Source organism: Myxine glutinosa, chromosome 3, assembly GCF_964187855.1.
Source record: "Myxine glutinosa chromosome 3, kmMyxGlut1.1, whole genome shotgun sequence".
Classification (NCBI taxonomy): domain Eukaryota; kingdom Metazoa; phylum Chordata; class Myxini; order Myxiniformes; family Myxinidae; genus Myxine; species Myxine glutinosa.
The window spans coordinates 139787089-139809588 of NC_136263.1; the positions used below are offsets into that span (position 1 = coordinate 139787089).

At 43.8% G+C, this 22500-nt stretch overlaps 1 protein-coding gene across 1 annotated transcript in view; it reads right to left on the reverse strand.

Annotated features, from left to right (window-relative positions):
• LOC137424157 (cell adhesion molecule 3-like) overlaps positions 1–22500 on the reverse strand; it is a 327688-nt gene that overhangs the window by 54511 nt on the left and 250677 nt on the right. The window contains exon 5 of the mRNA XM_078774641.1: positions 21295–21456. Within this exon, the coding sequence (XP_078630767.1) occupies positions 21295–21456 (162 nt within the window). The remainder of the gene's footprint in view (positions 1–21294; positions 21457–22500) is intronic.

The window sequence follows — 22500 nt, forward strand, 5'->3', positions numbered from 1 at the left end:
CTGGATCCAGCAAAAGAGCCCCAGACCATCACGCTTCCTCCTCCATGTTTGACAGTTGGTATCACACACTGAGGAACCATCCTTTCGCATCCTCGACGGCGTACAAAAACCCTGCGTGATGAACCAAAGATTTCAAATTTTGATTCATCGGTCCATAAGACCTTCTTCCAGTCTTCAGTAGTCCGCTGGCGGTGCTTATGGCCCAGGCGAGCCTCTTTTTCTTATTTTGCCATCTCAGCTGGTGCATATTTTGCTGGTGCATTTTCAATGTGGTGTATGTTCTCTGGCAACAGAGTGGAAGAGTCAGCCTTATATAGGCAAGTCACTCGCTGGCAATATCATTTTGTCAGCTGGCATTCTCATGTCAGGTGCTGTACCAAGCAAGGTACTCAAGGTTCTCCACCATATGAGAGTGGCAGGAATTTCATCGAGAACTTTCTCGCGACACCAGAACATGATGCTTTTTCCTGCCATAAAACACGTTTGGTTGGAGAACAGAAAGTGGCTCGTGGCATCCCTGCAAGCAGAGCGCAGAGGTTTGATGTTTGGTGGGGATGGACGCTGTGACTCGCCAGGACACTCGGCGAAGTTTGGCTCTTATGCTATCATGGAGCTGGTGGCCAAAGTCATCATCGATGTTGAGCTTGTTCAGGTAACATCAGCAGATATATGTAGACATACACATAGAACTAGTGTGGGTACATAGAATATTGGTTGTGGACAATTGAAGTTGACTTAGATGTTCTCAACACACGATTATGTTTACAGTGCAATGAAGTTCCAAGCTCATGCCACATGGAGAAGGAGGGGCTGAAAAGAGTGATGGCATTTCTGAGCAAAGAAGGCCTGTCCATAGACACAATGGTCACAGACAGGCATGTCCAGGTTAGGAAATGGATGAAGGAAAATGCGCCTGAAGTCAAACACCTCTTTGACGTTTGGCACATTGCAAAAGGTGGTGAACGCTTTTACATTATCTCCCTGCAGCACTTGCACTCATTCACCTGTGGCATGGCCTCACAATTACCACAACTGCACCTGTCCAGAAACAATAAGTATTTGCATATGTATGTCTGTTCTTACTAAAGCCTGTACATGAACACTACAACTGATACACCTGCAGTGCTGCACTAAGTCAATAAAGTCGCATTTCGTTTCTGTGTTTCTATCCACTTCTTGCCTCACGGCACCGAACATTAATTAAATATTATATTTATGTATTCCATTGACCAGAAAAAGAAACTTTTTCAATTAAAAAAGAGACATAAAAATGAATACCATTCAGTATTTTGGAGGCGCCCGAGATCAAAATCGATCGCCATTGTGTCTGTGTCCGACGATTTCTCTTCTTCACTCTCTGGACGGTATGGTTCGAATCTGTATGGGAGAATCGAGTGTGATTCCCCAAGATTATTAACTTTCTCTTCATTTTCCGCATCAGATTGGTCAGAAATATCGCTGATATCCAGACTTACGCAACTATCGGAGTCGGTGTCTGCCATTGTTTACTATTGCGCAGTCACATCAGCTTCCTCCGATGACGTCACGATGATGATGATAGTCATCACGAGATGCTGGCCGGCGCGAGAGAAATCGTCTGCTGTTGGCATTTTAAAACTCGGATATCTCACGATTCACGCATGCTAGAGCAACAATTTTTGCGCCAAACTTAATCTTTTTTGTTGCTACAATTAATTAATCTTAAGCATTTGATGTCTATACTCATTGTCCGTTCTCCTTTAAGGGCACAAGCAACTGCATTTACTGACACTTGTAATTTTTTTGCAATTGGTCTAAGGATTGGCCTTCTTTTCTCAAAGTGTCTTACAGCACAAACTTTATTGCATACCTGAAGTAGCTGACTGTCCGAAGTTCCAAACTTCGTCAGGCATGGTATCTCGTCCACTTGCTTTGTTATTTGATAAAGTTTCCATAGTTTTTCTCAGTTCATCGATTGTAAAATCACTAGTTTGGATTGGTAAGGTTTTGTCGACTATTGTTTGCACCTGTTGGTGATCACGTATGATAAGTTATCCAAGTAAGTTTGAGAAGTCTTCTTTCCACTTTCACATTCATTATTATTTTCACCCTTGAGTAGTCAACTCTTAGTAGGCTTTCTACCGGTGTCTTCATTGACTGTGGCTCATACTAATTGGCTATTTTTTTGCTCAGCAGCGAGAGTTATAGTTTCTGTTTTTTTGAGCACATATTTATTCTTGGGCCCGAGTGTTTTAGATTGTTCTTTGCCTTTTCTAGCATAGTACTGTTATAAAAATGTGATGTGGAAAGAGTGGAAAAACGGGGCAGGTGATAAAGAACCGATTTTGGTCAAAAAGCACCAAAGGAAATCTTTGGTTAACATAAGCAATCTTGATTTTGCAGACAATATTACTCTAATCAGACATTAAAAGATGCTCAAACCCCACGAAACCAGACTGAAACAGTGGCAAAGGCAGTCAGATTGCTCATTAATGTATCATAGACTAAGCATATTTTATTCAATAAAGAGGGAGAATTTGTGGAGAAGCTTTCAAAACAGTGGCTGACTTTCAATATCTTTGGTCCTGGATCTTGTTTTCAACAAATATTTTGGTGAGAACACACACACACACACACACACACACACACACACACACACACACACACACACACACACACACACACACACACACACACACACACACAGTACAACTAATATGGTAAAGTACACTTAGTACACAGAGTATAGTACATACACAGCCATACTTGCATAAACCGTGGCCTTGCACTCTTTTTTTATTCCCATAATTTGAGCATGGCTTCCCATTCATGATGGAAATAAATAAATAACACAAAAACAACACAAAAACAAACAAATATGCATATACGGAGATATTGCCTGTAAAACAGGCTAATTAGACTTTCCAGCCATGAGGGACCATTGCACTAATAATGTGCCTTTCTGAAGGACATAAATGTTTATGAGAAGTGTTTTGTCAACATGCCCAGATAATGCGTCAAAACAATGGGTGTTGCAACACAACTCCCTAATGCGCAATACGGTGCCTGCACACTCGTTTCTGTCGAAGCATGCAATTCCAATTGTCGACCACCCATCCAACTCGTCAAATAGTGCCGCATGCAACCCTTTCCTTCCCCCCCGAGGCTGAAGGGACTATACTGAGGACATTTTGATGGTGAGCTGATGATTATTCAACATATGACAGCAGTTCAGGGAAGGGTCAAGAAAGAGGACTACTAAAGACACTGGCAAGCTGAAATAGTTGCATCTCTTCAAGAGGAGTGTACTTTGATGGAGACAGCTCTTAAAAATCAAAGGACACCCAATGAAACTAGATGAATTCACCTGTCATTTTTTTTACAAGGGAAGATAACCGGAAGGGATAAAACCAGGAAAGGTGGGATGTGGTGACATCGCCATAGCATAGTACGAAAGAGAACAGCAGGTAAAGGTGGCAGTGTACAATCCTCCTGTCAGTTTTTCAGACATTTTGCACCAGCACTAATGTTGATATACCATACTCTTTACAGAGCGTTGGTGCCGCTGAAACAGTTTCTTGACAAGGGTTATATTATGTTGTTTGTCATTGCCTTCCTCCTCAGCATTGTTTGTCCATGAACCACCGACCTCCCAGACTCAGACACTAAGTCTGATGGCACTGATATTAGACAACTTTTAAAAAATACTCGAATATAAGACCCGTCACTTCGCTGATGGGAATACCAATCTTTGTGTAATTTATATTTTAAAAAATAGTTGTTGGTAATGGGTAACAATAAAATTAGGCAGTGTATGGATACTGAACTAGCTATACACCCAAAGAGCGCGATACACTCATTGGGGCAAGGAGGGGGAGAGTGTCAATGGGATATTCATCACAACCTTTTTAGATGGTAAATTGTGAATAATACGAGTATACAACGACACACTAAGAAGAAGATTTAAAAAAAAATTCTCGCCCTACCCCTCTCTTTTTTTCTTTTCTTTTGATCAAACTGTCTGGGCTGCATATTATGCATGGGCCATGGCAGAAAACAAACTCTGAGGTCTCCACGTCTTGGCCTTTGCATAAATGCTAAAAGAAACGGGGCTTTCCATTTCCTTGGTAATTGTGTTTCCTAGTTTCCTTTAATGGTGATATTTAATCTATGGAGCAAGAACAAAAAAGGATTCCAGGGAGATCCTGCCCTCTGTGCAGGGGTAGCTAGGGTCGCAAGTTGGCATTTGCAGTTTTGCCACGTGTGCCCATGTACCCATACACAAGCCTTCCCTCTTTCCTTTTTTTGCATTAAAAACCTTCCTGGGAGTTCCCTGAATCCACAGTCATTGGTTTCATTGAAATTCGATAACCTGTTCTCAAGTTATTGCAAGACAGACAGCCACAACTCCTTTTATAATATAGTTATAAGTTAGGAAATACAGCAACCTTTAGAGGAAGTGTGCAAGCCAACATTTAAAGCATCATTTTGTATGTGTTTCTGCCTTAAAGCTCCATCAGTAAGACAACCCACAATATACCAAAAATGACAACCCATAAGCGGAAGGGTGCAAGGTAGCTAAGATTTGGATGTGCGTTTCTTCTGCCGTAAATATGTGCCACCAATAGTATTTTATTACTCATTTTATGTTAAAAACTCGCCAATGGTTTCAGATGAAGACTGACTTGCATGCATCCGATAGAGAGAATTTGAAATGGTGAGATTAAGGAAAATGGATGATGTTGTATAGATTAAACAGATGGTCTGAGGATATCATTGTAGGGGCAGATTTTAAAGGTTATTCTCCACTAGGAGCTGGCCATTTGAGCTGTGTGAGCTGGCTGAATAAGTACCAAGGAAAAGGACACAAATCTTGGGGGCAAAGAAATAGAACACAGCCAGGGTGCGGAGCATTATGTGTGCGCACAAATGGGATGAATAAAAAATGAGAGCACAAAACAAACAAGTGCAAAGAATAAAGAAAAGACAAATAATGCACAGAAGCTGGCTGCAGAATAATAATATTTAATGCGAAATGACACGGAACAGCAACAAATAACAATTGGGCACCTTTGCAACACCAGTGAATGCGCAAGGTGCTTGTCATTAATTTGATTAATGCGCAATCTGGTATTATAACACCAAACATGGTAACATATAATGGCATTTTCATGGTTTAAAAGAAAGACAAAGATGTGTCCACAACTTAACTCTGACAAATTGCAACAAGGCCATACATAATGCACAATAGCTCATCATTGCGGTCTGGGATTGAAAATAGATATGATCAAATTAAATGCTGTCCAAAAATCTGAAACTACATTCAGTTTACCTCTTGTCTAGCCATGAACATAAGCACTCCTTTTTCTATATCAGCTAGTACTTAAATATAACATATTTATACTTTGGTGAGTACTAATGTACTGTACATACACAGGTATGGACATACACTTTGGTAGGTGCATATATTTTGATATGTCTGTATACAAGGATTTGAGTCTCACATGGATGAGTTAATGGCATTCCAGATACATTAGCACAGTGGGTAACGCAGCAAGCAATGTATACTATGACCACTGAATGTTTGGATGTTTACCATGCCTTATTAATGTATGTTTTTTTTGTTGCACTTTATAATGTATACAACGACCACTGAATGTTTGGATGTTTACCATGCCTTATTAATGTATGGTTTTGTTGTTGCACTTTATAATGTATACAACGACCACTGAATGTTTGATGTTTACCATGCCTTATTAATGTATGGTTTTTTTTGTTGCACTTTATAATGTATACAACGACCACTTAATGTTTGATGTTTACCATGCCTTATTAATGTATGGTTTTTTTGTTGCACTTTATAATGTATACAACGACCACTGAATGTTTGGATGTTTACCATGCCTTATTAATGTATGTTTTTTTTATTGCACTTTATAATGTATACAACGACCACTGAATGTTTGGATGTTTACCATGCCTTATTAATGTATGGATTTTTGTTGCACTTTATAATGTATACAACGACCACTGAATGTTTGGATGTTTAACATGCCTTATTAATGTATGGTTTTTTTGTTGCACTTTATAATGTATACTATGACCACTGAATGTTTGGATGTTTACCTTGCCTTATTAATGTATGGTTTTTTTTTGTTGCACTTTATAACTTATACAACGACCACTGAATGTTTGGATGTTTACCATGCCTTATTAATGTATGTTTTTTTGTTGCACTTTATAATGTACTAGCAGAGGTACCCGGCTTTGCACGGGAGTGGGAGGAGGAGGGGAGGGGGAAGAGGAGGGGAGGGGAACGGGGGGGAGGGGGGAGGGGGAAGCGGGGGAGGAGGAGGGGAGGGGGAAGAGGAGGGGAGGGGGGAGGGGGAAGAGGAGGGGAGGGGAAGGGGGGGAGGGAGGGGTGGAGGGGGGGAAGGGGGAGAGGGAAGGGGTGGAGGGAAGGGTGCGGGGGTGCCCAGGGGAAGAAGGGCCCCTCCCCTCCCCCTCCACCCCCCCCTTTCCCCTCCCCCCCCTCCCCCTTTCCCCCCTCCCCCCTCCCCCTTCTCCCCCTCCCCCCCTCCCCCCCTCCCATCCCCTTCCCCCTCGTTCCCCTCCCCTTCTCTTCCCCCTCCCCTCCTCCTCCCCCTTCACACCAGGGGGGTTGACTCAGCCTGTCATCCCACCGAGGTCGGAAGTCGGAACTCATTGTCGTCAAATAAATGTAGCCTGTATGTTTCACTCTTTGTCACATGCCGTTGGTCCCATGTCAATCGGATGAAGTTGAAAAATTAACGTTACGAAGGTTCTCTGGGACGTACTGATTCCGAATAATGAAGTTGAAAAATTAACGTTCCGAAATACGCTAATTACGCTAACAGAAGCGCTGGAGGGAGCACTGCGCTCCCTCCCTTAGATTCCCTCCCTCTTCTGCTAGCGCTAATTACGCGTAACACACTAATTTTAAAAACCCGAAGTTTTTTTAATTTTAAGGTGTGCTGTAGTCAGAAGCGCTAGAAGCGCTGCGCTCCCTCCCTTCGAATCCCTCTCTCTTCTGCTAGTGCTAATAATACGCTAATTTTAAAACCCGAAATTTTTTAAATGTTTATGTCTCCGTGACATTCCTGGGACCATCCCGAGTCGAACAGTACTTTCCGCTCGCAAATCCGTCCACGGGTTCTCGAGATCTTAGAGATCATAGATACATAGATCAGGACCAACTCTACTTTATATATATATAAGGTGTGCTGTAGTCAGAAGCGCTAGAAGCGCTGCGCTCCCTCCCTTCGAATCCCTCTCTCTTCTGCTAGTGCTAATAATACGCTAATTTTAAAACCCGAAATTTTTTAAATGTTTATGTCTCCGTGACATTCCTGGGACCATCCCGAGTCGAACAGTACTTTCCGCTCGCAAATCCGTCCACGGGTTCTCGAGATCTTAGAGATCATAGATAGAGGCCAACTCTACTTTATATATATAGATACAACGACCACCGAATGTTTGGAGGTTTTCCATGCCTTATTAATGTATGTTTTTTTGTTGCACTTTATAATGTATACAATGACCACTGAATGTTTGGATGTTTACCATGCCTTATTAATGTATGTTTTTTTGTTGCACTTTATAACTTATACAACGACCACTGAATGTTTGGAGGTTTTCCATGTCCCATTAATGTATGCTTTTATTTTTTTTAATCTTGAAGAGGACATTACCTCAAATTCCTAACAACTGTCAAGTTGATGTGGTAATAAAGTATTGAATCTTGAATCTTGAATCAATACATTTTCACTAGAATAGTGAAAGGGCTAGTAAGATAAAGGAAAGGGCTCGGTCGTTGAGTGGGAAGGTGGGGGGTTGGGGGGGGGGGGGTGGGGGAGGTGGGGAAAGGGGATTGAGAGCAATGTTTTTTAGAAAAGGAAAGAAAAGTTGGCCTTTGTCGTCGACTGGGAATCCTCCATCATGCACACATTCCTTGACACATCTGAACTTTTATCAACTTACAAGGCCTTCATCTGCAGCTTGATGGAGTACTGCTCTCTCCTCTGGGCTGGCTCCCCTGCCTCAAACCTTGCTCAGCTTGACGCCATTGAAACAAAGGCCTTCAATGTCATTGACATTTCCTGCAATGAAGCTGAGTCTCTGGCCTATCACTTTCACGTCACAGATAATTCAATGGTCACTTTGTCTTCCACCACATCCTATCTGTACTTGCACGCTCTGCCATTTCCATGCCCCCCACCCCCAGGTTTAAATAAGGCGCATGCAGTAACCCTTTCCTTCTTTTTTTCTATGTCTTTGCAAACTAAGTCAACACTCATGGAAAAGCCTGAACATAGAATGGATCAGGACGTAACAGAACAAAAGGAACAACAGAAAAAGAGAGAGAGGGGCGAGCACACCAACAGCAAGGTTGAGGGACAAAGTAGAGGGAGACTTTGCCAAAAAAGGGATGTGGGGAAGAACGAGGAGTAGGGGAGGATGCAAGGTATGGACAAGGTGGATGCAGAAGCAAACTCAAGAAGGAAAAAGTGGAAATTTGGAAAGAGTTGGGCTTGAGGAGGGTTAATGGGTGTAGAAAAGATAATGGTTTCAGATGGAGGATGATCTGAGATGGTGGTGTTTGTAAGAACTGGAGGCTAGGATGAGATTGAAGACAATGTTGGTTCCACAGGCAGGAAGAAAAGAGGAATGAATATGTGGAGGTGAGCAGTGATTCTTGATTTTGGGAGTTTAGTTTCAGAGGAAGGGGGATGTTGGTTTACCGCATGTAGAAACCTGGGAAAGCGGGTGGGGAGGGGGGGGGGGGCGTTGGGACGCGAAGCACGGAAGGAGCAGAGGGTGCAAGACTAGAACAGAGGCGATAGAAGGCAGAGACCTCCGACCTGTTTGCAATTTGAAAGAGATAGCCCCATGGACTCAGCTTCATTGTGGGAGATTCCAATGACATTGAATGCCTTGGTTTCCATAGTGTTAGGCTGAACAAGGTGCAAGGAGGGGCGCAAGCCCAGATGAGGGAATAGTATTCCATCAAGCTGCGGACGAAGGCCTTGTGGGTGGAAACGATTACAGCTGTGCCAAGGAAGGACTTTCCATAATTGCCAGTGATTGGCTTTGGAGGCTAACTAAGAAATGCAGTTTTCTAATGAAAAATCATAGCTGATAGTGAGACCAAAAGTGTGAGTAAGGAAGGATAAGAAAGTCAGAACTTAATTTGAGAAAGTTAAGAAAGAAGTGGCAGGGTTTGCCTGATGGTTCTTTTGGAGAGAGATGAGTGAGGTTGAGAGATTGTCAGGATTGAAAGACATATTCCAAGTGTTTGACCATCTTGTGGCTCTGCCAAGGCCTGAAGAGAGGGATGAGGCTGCTTCCTGCCTATCTAAAGGATGAGGGATGTTACAGCAGAGGGTGGATTCATCAGCAGAGAGAGAATGAGGATTTCCAGAGAGTCAGATAGATTGTTGATGAAGATCAGGAGTAGGATGGGACATAGAACACTGTCCTGGGCAATCCAACCTTGACAGGGAGGAGAGATGAAAGGGTTCCTTTGAGAGCTACACTTTGGCTCAGAAAGTCGAGGAAGTCAGTAAGCCACATTTGGAGTTGGCCATGGATTCCATAGGCAGAGAGTTTGGAGAGCAAGGTGGGGTGCCAGACTGTATTGAAAGCTCAAGATATGTCTGGAGAGATGGCCCTTTCTCATGTCTGACATTGAGGTCCTCCATCCATTTTTGCGAGAGTACAAGCAGCATGTCCAAGGTAGAATGACCTGGTCTGTTTCCGAATTGATGATCTGAGACGAGGCAGTTAGACAAAAGTAAAGATTTTATGTCACCTACGATGATTGATTCCATGACTTTGCGGATGATTGGAAGCAAGCTGATAGGTCTGTAGTTAAGGTGATTGTTTTTCACCTAGTTTATGTACTACAGTAATGTTTGTAGTGCCGTGTATGGCCAAGTGAGGCCGCTGTGGGCTGGGCTGAGTGAGACTTGTTGCCTGGAATAAAAGAGGGTGCTTGCTCCTCTCTGCGTGACCGCATCTTTATAACAGACATTACAATTGGAGACAAAGATTATTTTTTTTGGACAATGGCTACGTTGTATGGAAAGGTCCCTGAGTATGCTGAGGAAAACTTTGAACTTTTTGCGCAGAAGCTGAGCTTTTATTTCATCGCTAACGACATTGTCCAGCCGGGGAAGCAGAAAGGGATTCTTCTATCGTCCCTCTCGGTGGAGGTTTTCCGTTTGCTGTGTGACCGTTTCAACAGCGAGGACGTCGGATGATGCTGTTACCTGCAAGTCCATAGTGAAAACGTTACACGAACATATTCAACCAGGCAAGTCACCACAGTTATCGCGGTACAAGTTCGACAACCTGGTTTGGTTTCCCGATTAGAGGGTAGCTGATTTCGTGGCCAGGCTCAAGCATCTGGCGGGGGATTATCGATGAAAATTCAGAAAATTCATTCAGAAATGTATCGATTTAGTGACTGAACGATCACAAAGATTGAAGGATCGTTTTATCGCGGGGTTGCATGATGAGAAGATGGTTGCGTCAATTTTACGGATAACGTTTGAAGAGATTACGTTCGCTAAAGCAGTTGAAGCTGTAGCTGTTGTGGAACAAGCTAGAAAGGATGTTCGCGCCATTGTTGGGGAGGACTCGGCTGTTAATGCCATAGCTGCTGGCGGGTCACGTTCTCGCAATTCCCCAACTGGGTCGGCAGAACAGGGTTCTTTTTTCTTCTTCTTCTACCTGGGTACACGCAAGCATTGCATTCCAAGGACAGCTACCACAGCAGCCTTGTCAGGGATGTGGTGGTTCACATTCTCGTAGGAGCTGTCCATTTCGGAATGCAGTGTGCTACCGGTGTGGTAAGACAGGCCATGTGCGGAAGGTCTGTCGGGGCCGGGCACTGTCATCGGTTGATGTGGTCGGGGCTGGCAGTGAGTTTGATCAACAGGGCGTGTTTCCGATAACTTCAGCTGCGAATCACCCATTTGTTGTGGCTGTCAGTGTGAATGGCAGACCAGTCAACTTCACAGTGGATACTGGGGCATCAGTCAGTCTCATGAGTAAACGGATCTGGCGTCAGTTGGGTTGTCCGGTGTTAGCCTCGATACTCACTACCCTTCGTACTTACACAGGGGAGATGATAAAGCCATTAGGCTTGATGGATGTATTGGTTCGTTATCGGGACAAGCAAGCAGTGTTGCCTCTGCATGTGGTTGATGGTTCTGGACCATCTCTACTTGGCCGTGATTGGCTGCACACCATTTGTTTGGACTGGGCAAACATTTACAGTGTGCATATGTCATTTCTGTCTTCTCCGCACTTGGAGGGAATCTTGGAAAAACACCAAGTTCTATTCAGGCCTTAAATTGGGAAGCTCAAAGGTGCTCAAGGTCAACTGCACCTGAAGGAGGGTGTCAGTCTGCGATTCTGTAAGCCTCGACCTGTGTCATATGCCCTTCGCGATCGGGTTAAAGCAGAGCTCGATCGATTGGAAAAGATTGGGGTTATTGAAACGGCGGAACACTTGAGTGGGCGAAGCCCGTGATCACAGTGCTTAAGCGGGATGGAGGTATTTGCCTGTGTGGTGATTTTAAAGCGACTGCTAACCCCAACCTTTCCGTGGAGCAGTATCCACTGCCATCCATTGACGAGATATATCAAAGTTGGCGGGGAGTCGGTACTTCACGACGTTGGACTTGCGTGATGCGGACTTTCATCTTGAGATCACGCCGGAGGATCGTCACCTCTTTACCGTCAATACGTGTCAGGGTATGTACCAGTATACCCCTCTTTGTTTCTGGATCGCTTCAACTCCGGCAATGTGGCAGAAGGTGATGGATCGTCTTTGTACCGATTTACCTGCTGAATGCTACTTGGATGACATCCTCATTGGGGGCGCCATGGCTGACCAATTTCTTGAGAACATTGACATGGCGATGTCCAAGTTAGCTGCTCATTGCCTTTGCTTGAACAAGGACAAATGCTTATTCTTTCAGAAACGAGTGCAGTACCTGGGGAATGTCATCACCCCAGAGGGGCTGTCGAAAGCCCCTCAGAAAGTCGACGCTATAGCCGACATGCCCAGCCCAAGGAACAAAGTTCAGCTTTGTGCCTTCATTGGGCTTGCTCAGTATTACTAGAGGTGTGTCAGCAACCTGAGCACTGAGCTTTCTCCACTGACTCGCATGCTGCGTCGAGATGTTTGTTGGAGGTGGAGTTCGATGGAACAAGCAGCATTCGAACGAGTCAAAGCTCGCCTTACTGCAGACACAGTACTCGCACATTACGAACTTTCAGGTCCTCTCATTCTGGCGTGTGCTAGCTCGTCGTACGGCATCGGTGCCGTCTTGTCTCAGGTAATGAGTGACGGTCCTGAGCGTCTGGTGTGTTTTGCATCACGTGCTCTGACAACCGCAGAGCAGAACTATGCTCAGATTGAGCGTGAAGCTGAGTTGGCAACACGGTATGGGGCATGTTGAAATGGTATTGGGCATGTTGAAATTTCATCAGTACTTGATAAGTTTGCATTTTCTCCTCCAAACTGATCATCAGCCGCTTCAGCTCTTGTTTAATCCTCAGAAAGGCATTCCAGTCACTGCCGCTGCTCGACTACAGAGATGGTGTCTTGTCCTCAGTGCGTACGACTATGAAATCAAGTTTTGTGCTTCCGAATGGCACGCTAACTGTGATGGCCTGTCTAGATTGCCGTCTACAAAGACCGGTGCCGAACCTGCGGATGAGGCCAAGTTGTTCATGTTGGAACAGATTGAATCTGGTCCGGTAATCGCCGCGGAAGTGGCTGCTGCCATTTGTCGTGATCCAGTGCTGTCACGTGTTGCGCCCGTTGTTTTATCAGGTTCTTGGCCGCGAGTTGCCCTCGACGTCAGAACATGCTCCATATGTATCACGGGCGTCCGAGCTGTCTTTAGCTCAAGGTTATGTAATGTGGGGCATGAGGGTGGTCATTCCTGCTGCTTTACGTCAGCGCTGGTCTCAATGAGTTGCATGAGGGTCATTTGTGTATGGTCAAAACAAAGAGTTTAGTCCGGAGTTTGTTGTGATGGCCACCTGCTGATAGAATGTGGCAGCGTGCTCATGTAGATTTTTCAGGGCCAGTCATGGGCCACATGTTTCTGGTGGTGATCGACGCTTACTCAAAGTGGCCAGAGGTAGCTATAATGCAGTCCACCTCAGCAGAGAACACGGTGGAGCATCTGTGGAGTATATTTGCGAACAAGGGGTTCCGGAGATTTTTCTTTCGGATAATGGTTCACAGTTTGTATCTGAGGTGTTTGCTGTGTTCACTGTTCATGCGTGCTAATGGTATCAAACACCGGAGGTCGGCGCTTTACCACCCAGCTACAAATGGCCAGGCTGGGTCATTTGTCAAAGCGTTCGATTGGCCGTGATTGGCTTCACCAAGCGGTTCGGTCTGTGCAGAATAGCGTTGATGTGTTTTTGCATGCCTATCGTAATTCAGTGCAATCTACCACACAGGAAACACCTGCATTCCACATGTATGGTCGACAGTAGCAGTCGCGCCCTGGATTTGCTTCGACCTAGTGTACCTGAAGTTGTTACGGCTACCAATGTTCGTTCATTCATGGTGGACCAGCCAGTTTTGGCATGGGACTATGTACACCGACAGAAATGGGTGCCGGCTGTTGTGGTACGAGTTTTCGGTCCGGCTAACTACCTTGTTTGTACTTCGGCGGGGCTTATCTGGAAACGTCATGCGAATCAATTGTTACCTCGCGGGTCCGGTCATTCACACACAACCAATTCCGTTCTGCCATGCGATGTGTCCTCATCCATTGAGGAGCCCGTGACCACGCTTCGGTCAGCTGCCCATCCATCTGTGGAACCGGATGCTCATTGCAGTGAGAGTCGTGTGGATGTTCGTCCAGTTTCGGTTGAGCCTAGTTTCCAATGCCTCACCGTCGCCGGTCTTGTCCTCGGCTCAATGCCCGCGTGTTTCTTCTTGACGCATTGTGTGACCAGCATATTTGAGACTATGTGACTCAAGGGGGGGGGGGGGGGGAGGGAGGAGTGTAGTGCTGTGTACGGCCGAGTGAGGCCGCTGTGGGCAGGGCCGAGTGAGGGCTGTGTTGCCTGGAATAAAAGATGGTGCTTGATCCTCTCTGCATGTCCGCATCTTTATAACGGATATTACAATGTTGGCTGACTTCCAGGTAGATTGAAGACGACTGAGGGAATACAATAGAGTGAACAGAGCATAAAGATGATGTGCAAGAGCAGCAATGGGTCCATGTGGCAGATGGCACTTGCATAGTTCGAGGTCCCAAATACAATCTGGCCTCACCCGTCACAGTAACAAGGGCACCGTTAGCCAGTATATCAGCTGAAAGACTTCAAAGTCACAAAGTGGATGAACCAGCGATTATGTTGCCTTGATGAGCCCCAACAAGGGCGAAACCAGGTCGGTAGCTTCACTTTTCATCTGTTTTGTTTTTGAGCATGCTTTCTTGAACTGATAGATAGATGCCCATATGGGATTGCAGTCATGATGTCATCGTGATGGTATTATCACGGCGTTGGTCTAAGTTCGGAGCATTCAGTATTTCCATTTGTATTTCTCCCGACTGCTTAATAACAGAAATGATGCCTCAAAGTCACTAAGTGGATGTTTGCAGTCATGACGTCACAACGATGATGTCATCAAGGAGATAAGTGAACCATTTAAGCAGTTTTACCCCACTGAGAGTCACTTAGATTAACTTCATGATGGCGTTGGTCTAGATTTGGAACATTCAGTATTTCCATATCTATATATATGTATATATGTAGATGTCTATATACAGTACATACACACACACACACACACACACACACACACACACACACACACACACACACACACACACACACACACACACACACACACACGAACGGACCCCGCTGTTCGCGGTTCCGATATTCACGGGTCCCGCGTATTCACGGGTCCCGCGTATTCGCGGGTGATAAAATGTGACCCGCTTCTCTATTCGCGGGAAAGTGTCACACAAATTCGCGTTTTTTTCTGATTTGCGGCCATGTTCCACAAAACCGTGATTGTTTTCTGTTTGCGCCCGTATTCCGCAAATGCGCGTTTTTTTTGTTTTTTTTACTATTCCTGGCCGGTGTTCCACGAATTCGCGGTTTTTCTCAGGGCACAATTTTTTTTTTCACGAGCCTTTAGCTTGACTTGCGGTATGTATAAAACCCATCTTTCACCAGTCATGCATAAAGCAGCTGAACCTACGCAAAAAAACATCTATGAGCCGCGAGCATGACCTGCTTCTGCGTTTGTGCTGTGTATTTTGCGTTTTCACGGCTTTCGCGGGATATCCCGTCATTCACACTGTATATGAATAGCTTCACGTGATATTCCACCATTCACAGGTAAACAATGTTCCGCGGGATATTCTGCCGTTCACACTGTCAACAGCTACACGTGATATATCCACCATTCACAGGTAAACATTACTTCGCGGGATATCCCACCAGCTGCATAACGTCATCCCTGCAAGTGACTGCACAGAGTGACAACACTCCACAGTATATATTAGTGCAATTAGTTGTCTCCCTTTTCCCTATTGAAACAACTAGCAACGGTACCCACCCTACGGGCGGGGCTTCAATTTGGAAGCCCAAATGAAAAGGCAAAATATCAGAAATTGAAGGCTTTTTTTTATTTTAAACGATTCATATAAACATCCGTTGAATCATATCACACGCAAATCATCAAAATCTAAACAGCAGATGGCACCCATTTTGAAAAAAGATTGAATTCTGCAAAACGGTAGCGGCCGCTACACATCATTCTCAGTCGCACGTTTATGTGTGAAGAGTGCGCGCCGAATCTGTAACACGGAAGCGGCCGCTACACCTGTTTCTCAGTCGCTTTGCACACGCTGCCGTGTTACTTCGGAGCCGCACATTTATATAGGAAGAGTTCATCAGGAGTCGATCTACTCTCTCCTGGTATGTAGAATTTCAACAAAAGCCACATCACTGTTCATATCGATAAATATTATTCCAAATACTGGAAAATAGGAAAATTGAAAAACTTGGAAAAATTGGAAAAACAATATAGCCTATTTTACTCCAGGGGGTCTTAGGATTACCCACCCAAAATATCGTTGCGATCGGTTCAGCTGTTTTTGTGGTACTTTCGAACAGACAGACAGACAGACAGACAGATAGATGGACGGACAGACATTTGGTGAATTATAGTAAGATGGCACGGCATTCATGCGTGGATTTTCATTGACATTTGTGGATTATTGCAGACATTTGCGGGTTTTGTCTCACCATTTCCGGGACGTTCATCGACCTTCGCGGATTATCGTCGACATTCTCAGGATTTGTGTCACCATTCGCGGATTTTGCCTCGCCGTTCATGGTTTGGTCCTCTCTATTTGCGGATTTTCACGACTCAGGAACCTATCCCCCCTTTTTCCATTGAAGCAATGCCCCGCTATTCGCGGATTTTCCAGGAACGTGAATAGCGGGGTGTCCAACTGCATACATATATATATATATATATATATATATATATATATATATATATATATATATATATATATATATATATATAAATAAATAAATATATATGCAGTGCCCTCCATAAGTATTGGAAAACAGTGAAGTCAAATCTGTTATTATTGTTATGCCCAAGAAATTTGGATTTTAGATCAAAAGATGGATGAGACAAGAGTACAGAAGGTCAGCTTTTATTTATTGGTATTTTTATGTATACTATATATGTTTTACCATTGTAGATGAATTGCACTTTTTATGTTCAGTCCCTCCCATTTTTGGTCAGCATAAGTATTGAAAGAAATGACTGACAGGCATTTCTTGTTGCATTGATCATACACACATAAAAGAGCTGTGAATGTCTGGTTTTGGTTTTAGCCTTTGCTTGCCTTGGGAGTCTGCTTTTGGAGTCAGTAGGCTTAAACCACCATGAGGACTAGAGATCTGTCTTTGAAAGAAAAGCACGCGATTTGGAAACTGAAAGAACAGAATAATTCAATTAGAACCATGGTATATCATTTGGGCAAAGCAATTACAACAATTTGGAATATCTGGAAAAATAAAGAAAACACTAGTGTACTTAACAATAGACAATTGCCAGTTTGGGCAAGGAAAACAACTGCAGTTGATGACAGAAAAATCATCAGAGCTGTGAAGAGAAACCCGAAAACAACTGTCACTGACATCACAAACATCCTCCAGATTGTAGGGGTGAAATTATCACAATCTACCATTTGCAGAAGACTTTGACAGCAGAATTACAAAGGCTGCACTAGCAAGAGGCAAACCTCTCATCAGCATCAAAAAATAGAAAGGCCAGATTATAATTTGCCAAAAAGTAAAGAGGTGAGCCAGTAAAGTTCTGGAACAAAGTTGTATGGACAGATGAGACCAAGATAAACCTTTACCAAAGAGATTGAAATGCAAAAGTGTGGAGAAAGGAAGGAACTGCATATGATCCAAAGCATACTACTTCATCTGTGAAGCATGGTGGAGGTAAAATCATGGTTTGGGCTTGCATGGCTGCCTCTGGAACTGGTTTACTCATATTTATTAATGATGTAACTAATAATGGCAGCAGCAGAATGAATTCAGAAGTGTACAGAAACATTTTGACTGCCTATGCACAAGAAAATGCCTCCAAACCCATTGGGTGGTGCTTCACCATGCAGCAACATAATGACCCGAACTACTCTGCCAATGCAACCAAGGAGTTGACAGGAGGAAAGAGTGGAAGGTTTTAGACTGGCCAAGTCAATCTCCTGATATAAATCCAATTGAGCAAGCATTTCACTTGCTGAAGAGGAGACCAAAATCAGAAACTCCCCAAAACAAACAACTTAAAATGGCTGCAGTAAATTCTTGGCAAAACATCTCAAAGGAAGATAAGAAGAGTTTGGTGATGTCAGTGTATTACAGGCTCAATGCAGTTATTGCATGTAACGGATATGCAACCAAATACTATTATACTACTTTAATTTACTGAAGTTAATCTGTTCCAATACTCATGCTTACCTAAAATGGTGGGACAAACCATAAAAAGTGATATTATTCTACAATGGTAAAACCACAAAATTCATAGAAATACCACTAAATAAAAGTTGACATCTGTTGATCTAAAATCCAAATTTCTTGAGTCCAGAGTAATAATAAGAAATTTAACTTCACTGTCCCAATACGTAGGGAGGGCACTGTATATATATTTTTTGTGAGTGACTTCATCGTTTTGTCATTTCTTACCGAAGCTTAAAAAGTACTTTGATTGTCGTGCAATACACAAACAAGTGTATTGTCGTGCTTCCCTCCCCCCCTCCCCCCCCCCCCGCCCCTCAGACCTGCCGGTTCTCTTGTCCCCCGGCCCGGCAGTTCTCCTGCCCTACATTTGCGGACCCCGTGTATTCACAGTTGATAAAAATCCGACCCACTTATACGTTCACGGCCCTGTGCTTTGCATATTCACGATGATTTGTTTGCGTATTCGCAGTTTTTCTGACCTGCTTCGACATTCGCAGCCATGTGCTTCACGTATTCTCGGTTTTTCATGGGCGTATTCGTGTTTTTTCCTGGGCATATTTGCGGGTTTTCTAACCTGCTTCGATATTCGTGGTTTTTTAAAAGGGATTTTGTATTTTCCCTTATGAAGCACAAACCACCGGGAATCTATCCCCCTCTTCCCCAATGAAACTATGCCTCAACATTTGCGGATTCGACATTCACGACATTTTTCATGAATATATCTCCCGCAAATGTTGATGTTCTATAGTGTGTGTATATATATTATATATGTACGTACGTACACACACAGACACACACACACACACACACACACACACACACACACACACACACACACACGGTTATGCAAAAAGAAGTATTCACTTTCAAAAATTTATTTTACAAAAACTACTGACGTTAAATCCATGTTCCATGTGCGGATGGAAAGGAAATTTCTTAAAGTTTTGTTTTAATCTTTTTCTTTATTCCAGGGTGATGGGAGGAGGGGGGGGGGGGGGTGGAAGGGGTTGTACATAATGTTAAGTTTGTATGTAGTGATTTGTTGTCAAAAACACAAATTTATTTATTTTAGTATTTACACATGTGCCAGGTATTAAAAAGATTGCTTTACTAAGCACATCTCAGCAACAAGCCAACATTCCTTCATGGCCATTTCATGAATGTCCGCATACCCGACATCACCTGACTGTGTCATATTATGACTGTGGATACACGTCACAGCCAATCAGGAACCATAAAACTGAACAGTCACGCTCCTCTTCTCAGTAATTTTCCATGCCAAGATCCCATCATTTCCTTCCCTTTCATTCAAATGACTTCATCTTTACCAGATAACCTCCTGGCCTGCTGCATTGGAACGATTGTGTTTTGATGGTGACATCACATAATTTATTACAACTAACCACCAAGTAATAGGTTTGAAAGCCATAAACAGAAATTGTTGACACCCTTGACAGGTTCTGCGATTTTTACTTATTCCTTTTATTTTATTTTGCATTCCCAAGTCATGAAAGAGTCAATCAAGTCATGAAAAGAAAGAGTTTCTGACTTAGAGTCAACTTTCAAGGGGACTCCCAAGGGAACACTTCTGTAAAGAAATATATTAACCTACCTTACTTGCATTATAAATCCTGCCAAATTCCACCAGAAAAGACCCCTGATGGGCAGAAACAAATCAGATGCAAAGAATGGCAGTCTACAGGTCAGTTGAGACTCAAGAGCAGACACTGGCTCAGGTTAAGGATCAACGTGCAAGACAAGCAGCCTCCAGGTCAGCTAAGACTACACAAGAAACAGGCTCGGGTTGAGGATCAAAGCACAAGACAAGCAGCTTCAGGTCAACTGAGACTACAGAGCAGACCCCGGCTCGGATTGAGGATCAAAGCACAAGACAAGCAGCTTCCAGGTCAGCTGAGACGACAGAGCAGACACAGGCTGGGGTTGAGGATCAACATGACGTGCAAGACAAGCAACCAGCCAACAACTAAAACAACCATTGACTGCCTTTTTTCTTCTCTGCCAACAAGACGACTTCACCAAAATGTTGCTGTAATGTGCCCAGTTGTACACTTCGGATGTATCAATAAAAGTTTTCAAGCGACGAGTTCAGGGAGCCACTATACCCAGGTATGATGGCACAAAAGCACCATTTTGCAATGGCCAATATTTATAATTCATATGAAACCAGAAGGCCAACATTCCCCAATTTGTCATGTAGGATTTAAATACATATTTCATTGAATTTCCCCGGTCAACACCGTATACTTCAGCTAGTATATGCATATCTTCGTGGTTATTTTGCAATTGTTCATTGTAACTACTAAGGTCTTAAACAAAAATGTCATTCATCTGTGAACATGTGTGCTCCCTCACCAAGAACCACAAGTTGAAAGTCCTGGCTGCTGGAGCCCAAGCTGTTGTTAGCTTGGCAACGATAAGTTCCGTTATCCGTCTTGTTTAAGGAAATGATCACCAAGTGGTTCCCGGACACATTCGCTCTATCTGGCACGTCTCCTCCAATTCTCATCCATTGCAGAGAGCCCGGGCTGTTGCACACGTCCACACCAGGAATGATGATGAGAGAGGTGGCTGATCATCAAACTGAAGAGGTTGATATATAACACCACGTCCACATGATCACAAAACAATTCTCACCTGGGGTTGCTGTTGGTGTAGCAGATCAGCTCCAGACGATCTCCCTCACGTAGAGGCATGTCAGCCGACCAGATGCTCACTCGCGGTTTGTCTGGGCCACGGACGACATAGTCCTGGCAGGAGGGTACTATCTACTGTGCACACCCAGCACAGTGACATCGAAACAGCGCAGGCTGCAGGGGAGGCCTTGTGGCTCTTGCCTTGGATGGAAAGTTATGGGCCAATTAATGCAATTCCAGGTGGAGAAAATGTAGGAGAAGAATGTGTTACGGCAAATGCATACGGCTTTGCCTCCTGAGGGTGCCTAGGGTTGTTAATGGCCCAGTTCTCAATAGTCACATTTGAAAAGACTAGTCACTCCACTTTTTGAAGCAACACCTTGGTAGCAAGATCACCAGAGGTTTGAGATGGCAGACATCACACATGGTTGATGAGGAATTGTGTGGAAAATTTGTTCAATCAAAGGGTCGGTGTATCTGTCTGTCTGTTTGCAATGTGAGTGCGGCATGATCAGAAAATATGCAACATGGGACCACATGCATGCAGTTCACAGGGTTAAGGGTGTGGGGGAAATGTGGTGCAGCGTACAGTGGACTTCAATGGTCTGCTGTGCTCGTAGCGGATGTAGAAGAGCAGGGTGCTCCATCTGACAGATGATAGGCCGCCCGTCGTCATCAGGTGTTGCAGTAAATTCCACGTTTCTCCACAACACCAGCACCCCATCCTCATCGCGCTCCTCCCAAGATTCACCTGCGGAGGCACACTACCTTACATCACCAATACGTCTGGTGTTTTATTGTTTTTTTGTGTCCAGTTTGCTCTGCCTTATTTCTAAATGGTAGTGATGTTCAGTTTATGGGGTGTCTACTTCTTCCAGAAATAAAGAATTTACTTCTCTTTCTTTTCCTCTCTGATTGTGACAAAGGATGTCCAAAAATGATGGCACCAGGAAGTCCACCACAGAACTAGCGATATATTTTCTGAAATTATTATTACTTCTGCCACGGAAGGTGGATGGAGATTATGTTTTCACTCCTGTCTGTTAGTCTGTCTGTGAACAAGATATCTCAAAAAGTTGTGGACGGATTATGACGAAACTTGGTGAATGGGTTGCGTGTGTGACAAGGTCAAATCAATTAGATTTTGGTGAAGATCCAAAACTGGATACGACAATTTTTTAATTTTTAAAGTGATTCTTCACCATTGAGTAATGGGGCTAAAACAGATATTCTTGGGGAAAATGCCAGGGGCATAGAAAAGGCCCCTTTATGTGTGTGCCATGTGGCAAAGAATAGAAAAGAATGGACATTCTATAGCTTGTAGAAAATGCCAAAAAATAGAAAACAAAGGACATTCAAAAAAAATCTTGTGTGCCTGCTGGACTACCCTTGTGTTCTCAGGAGGAACCAAGTAATGCTCTAGAAAAGTTCATATAAAGGGGTGTCCAACATCTGGCAAATAAAATACATATATATTTGTATACAAGATCGAGGCTCGTGAAAGAGCGAACATTAATCACACAAAAAGTCAAACCGACACATAAAACACAAAATAAGGGGAGCGGTAGACAAGATGGGGAGAGAGGGGGAAGGACGGACACAAGCACAACATTTGAGAGCAGGGACATCGAGAGAACTGTGGGAGGGAGAGGGCTTGGGGGGAGGTGGGAGAGGTATAACACACATGGACACTGCAAGGACTTCCAGGAAAGAAGTTGGAATTTCAAAAAAGGGGATCTGGGATGAATTAGCGGCGGTAGAAATATAGAAATATCGATCTATCTATCGAAATTTA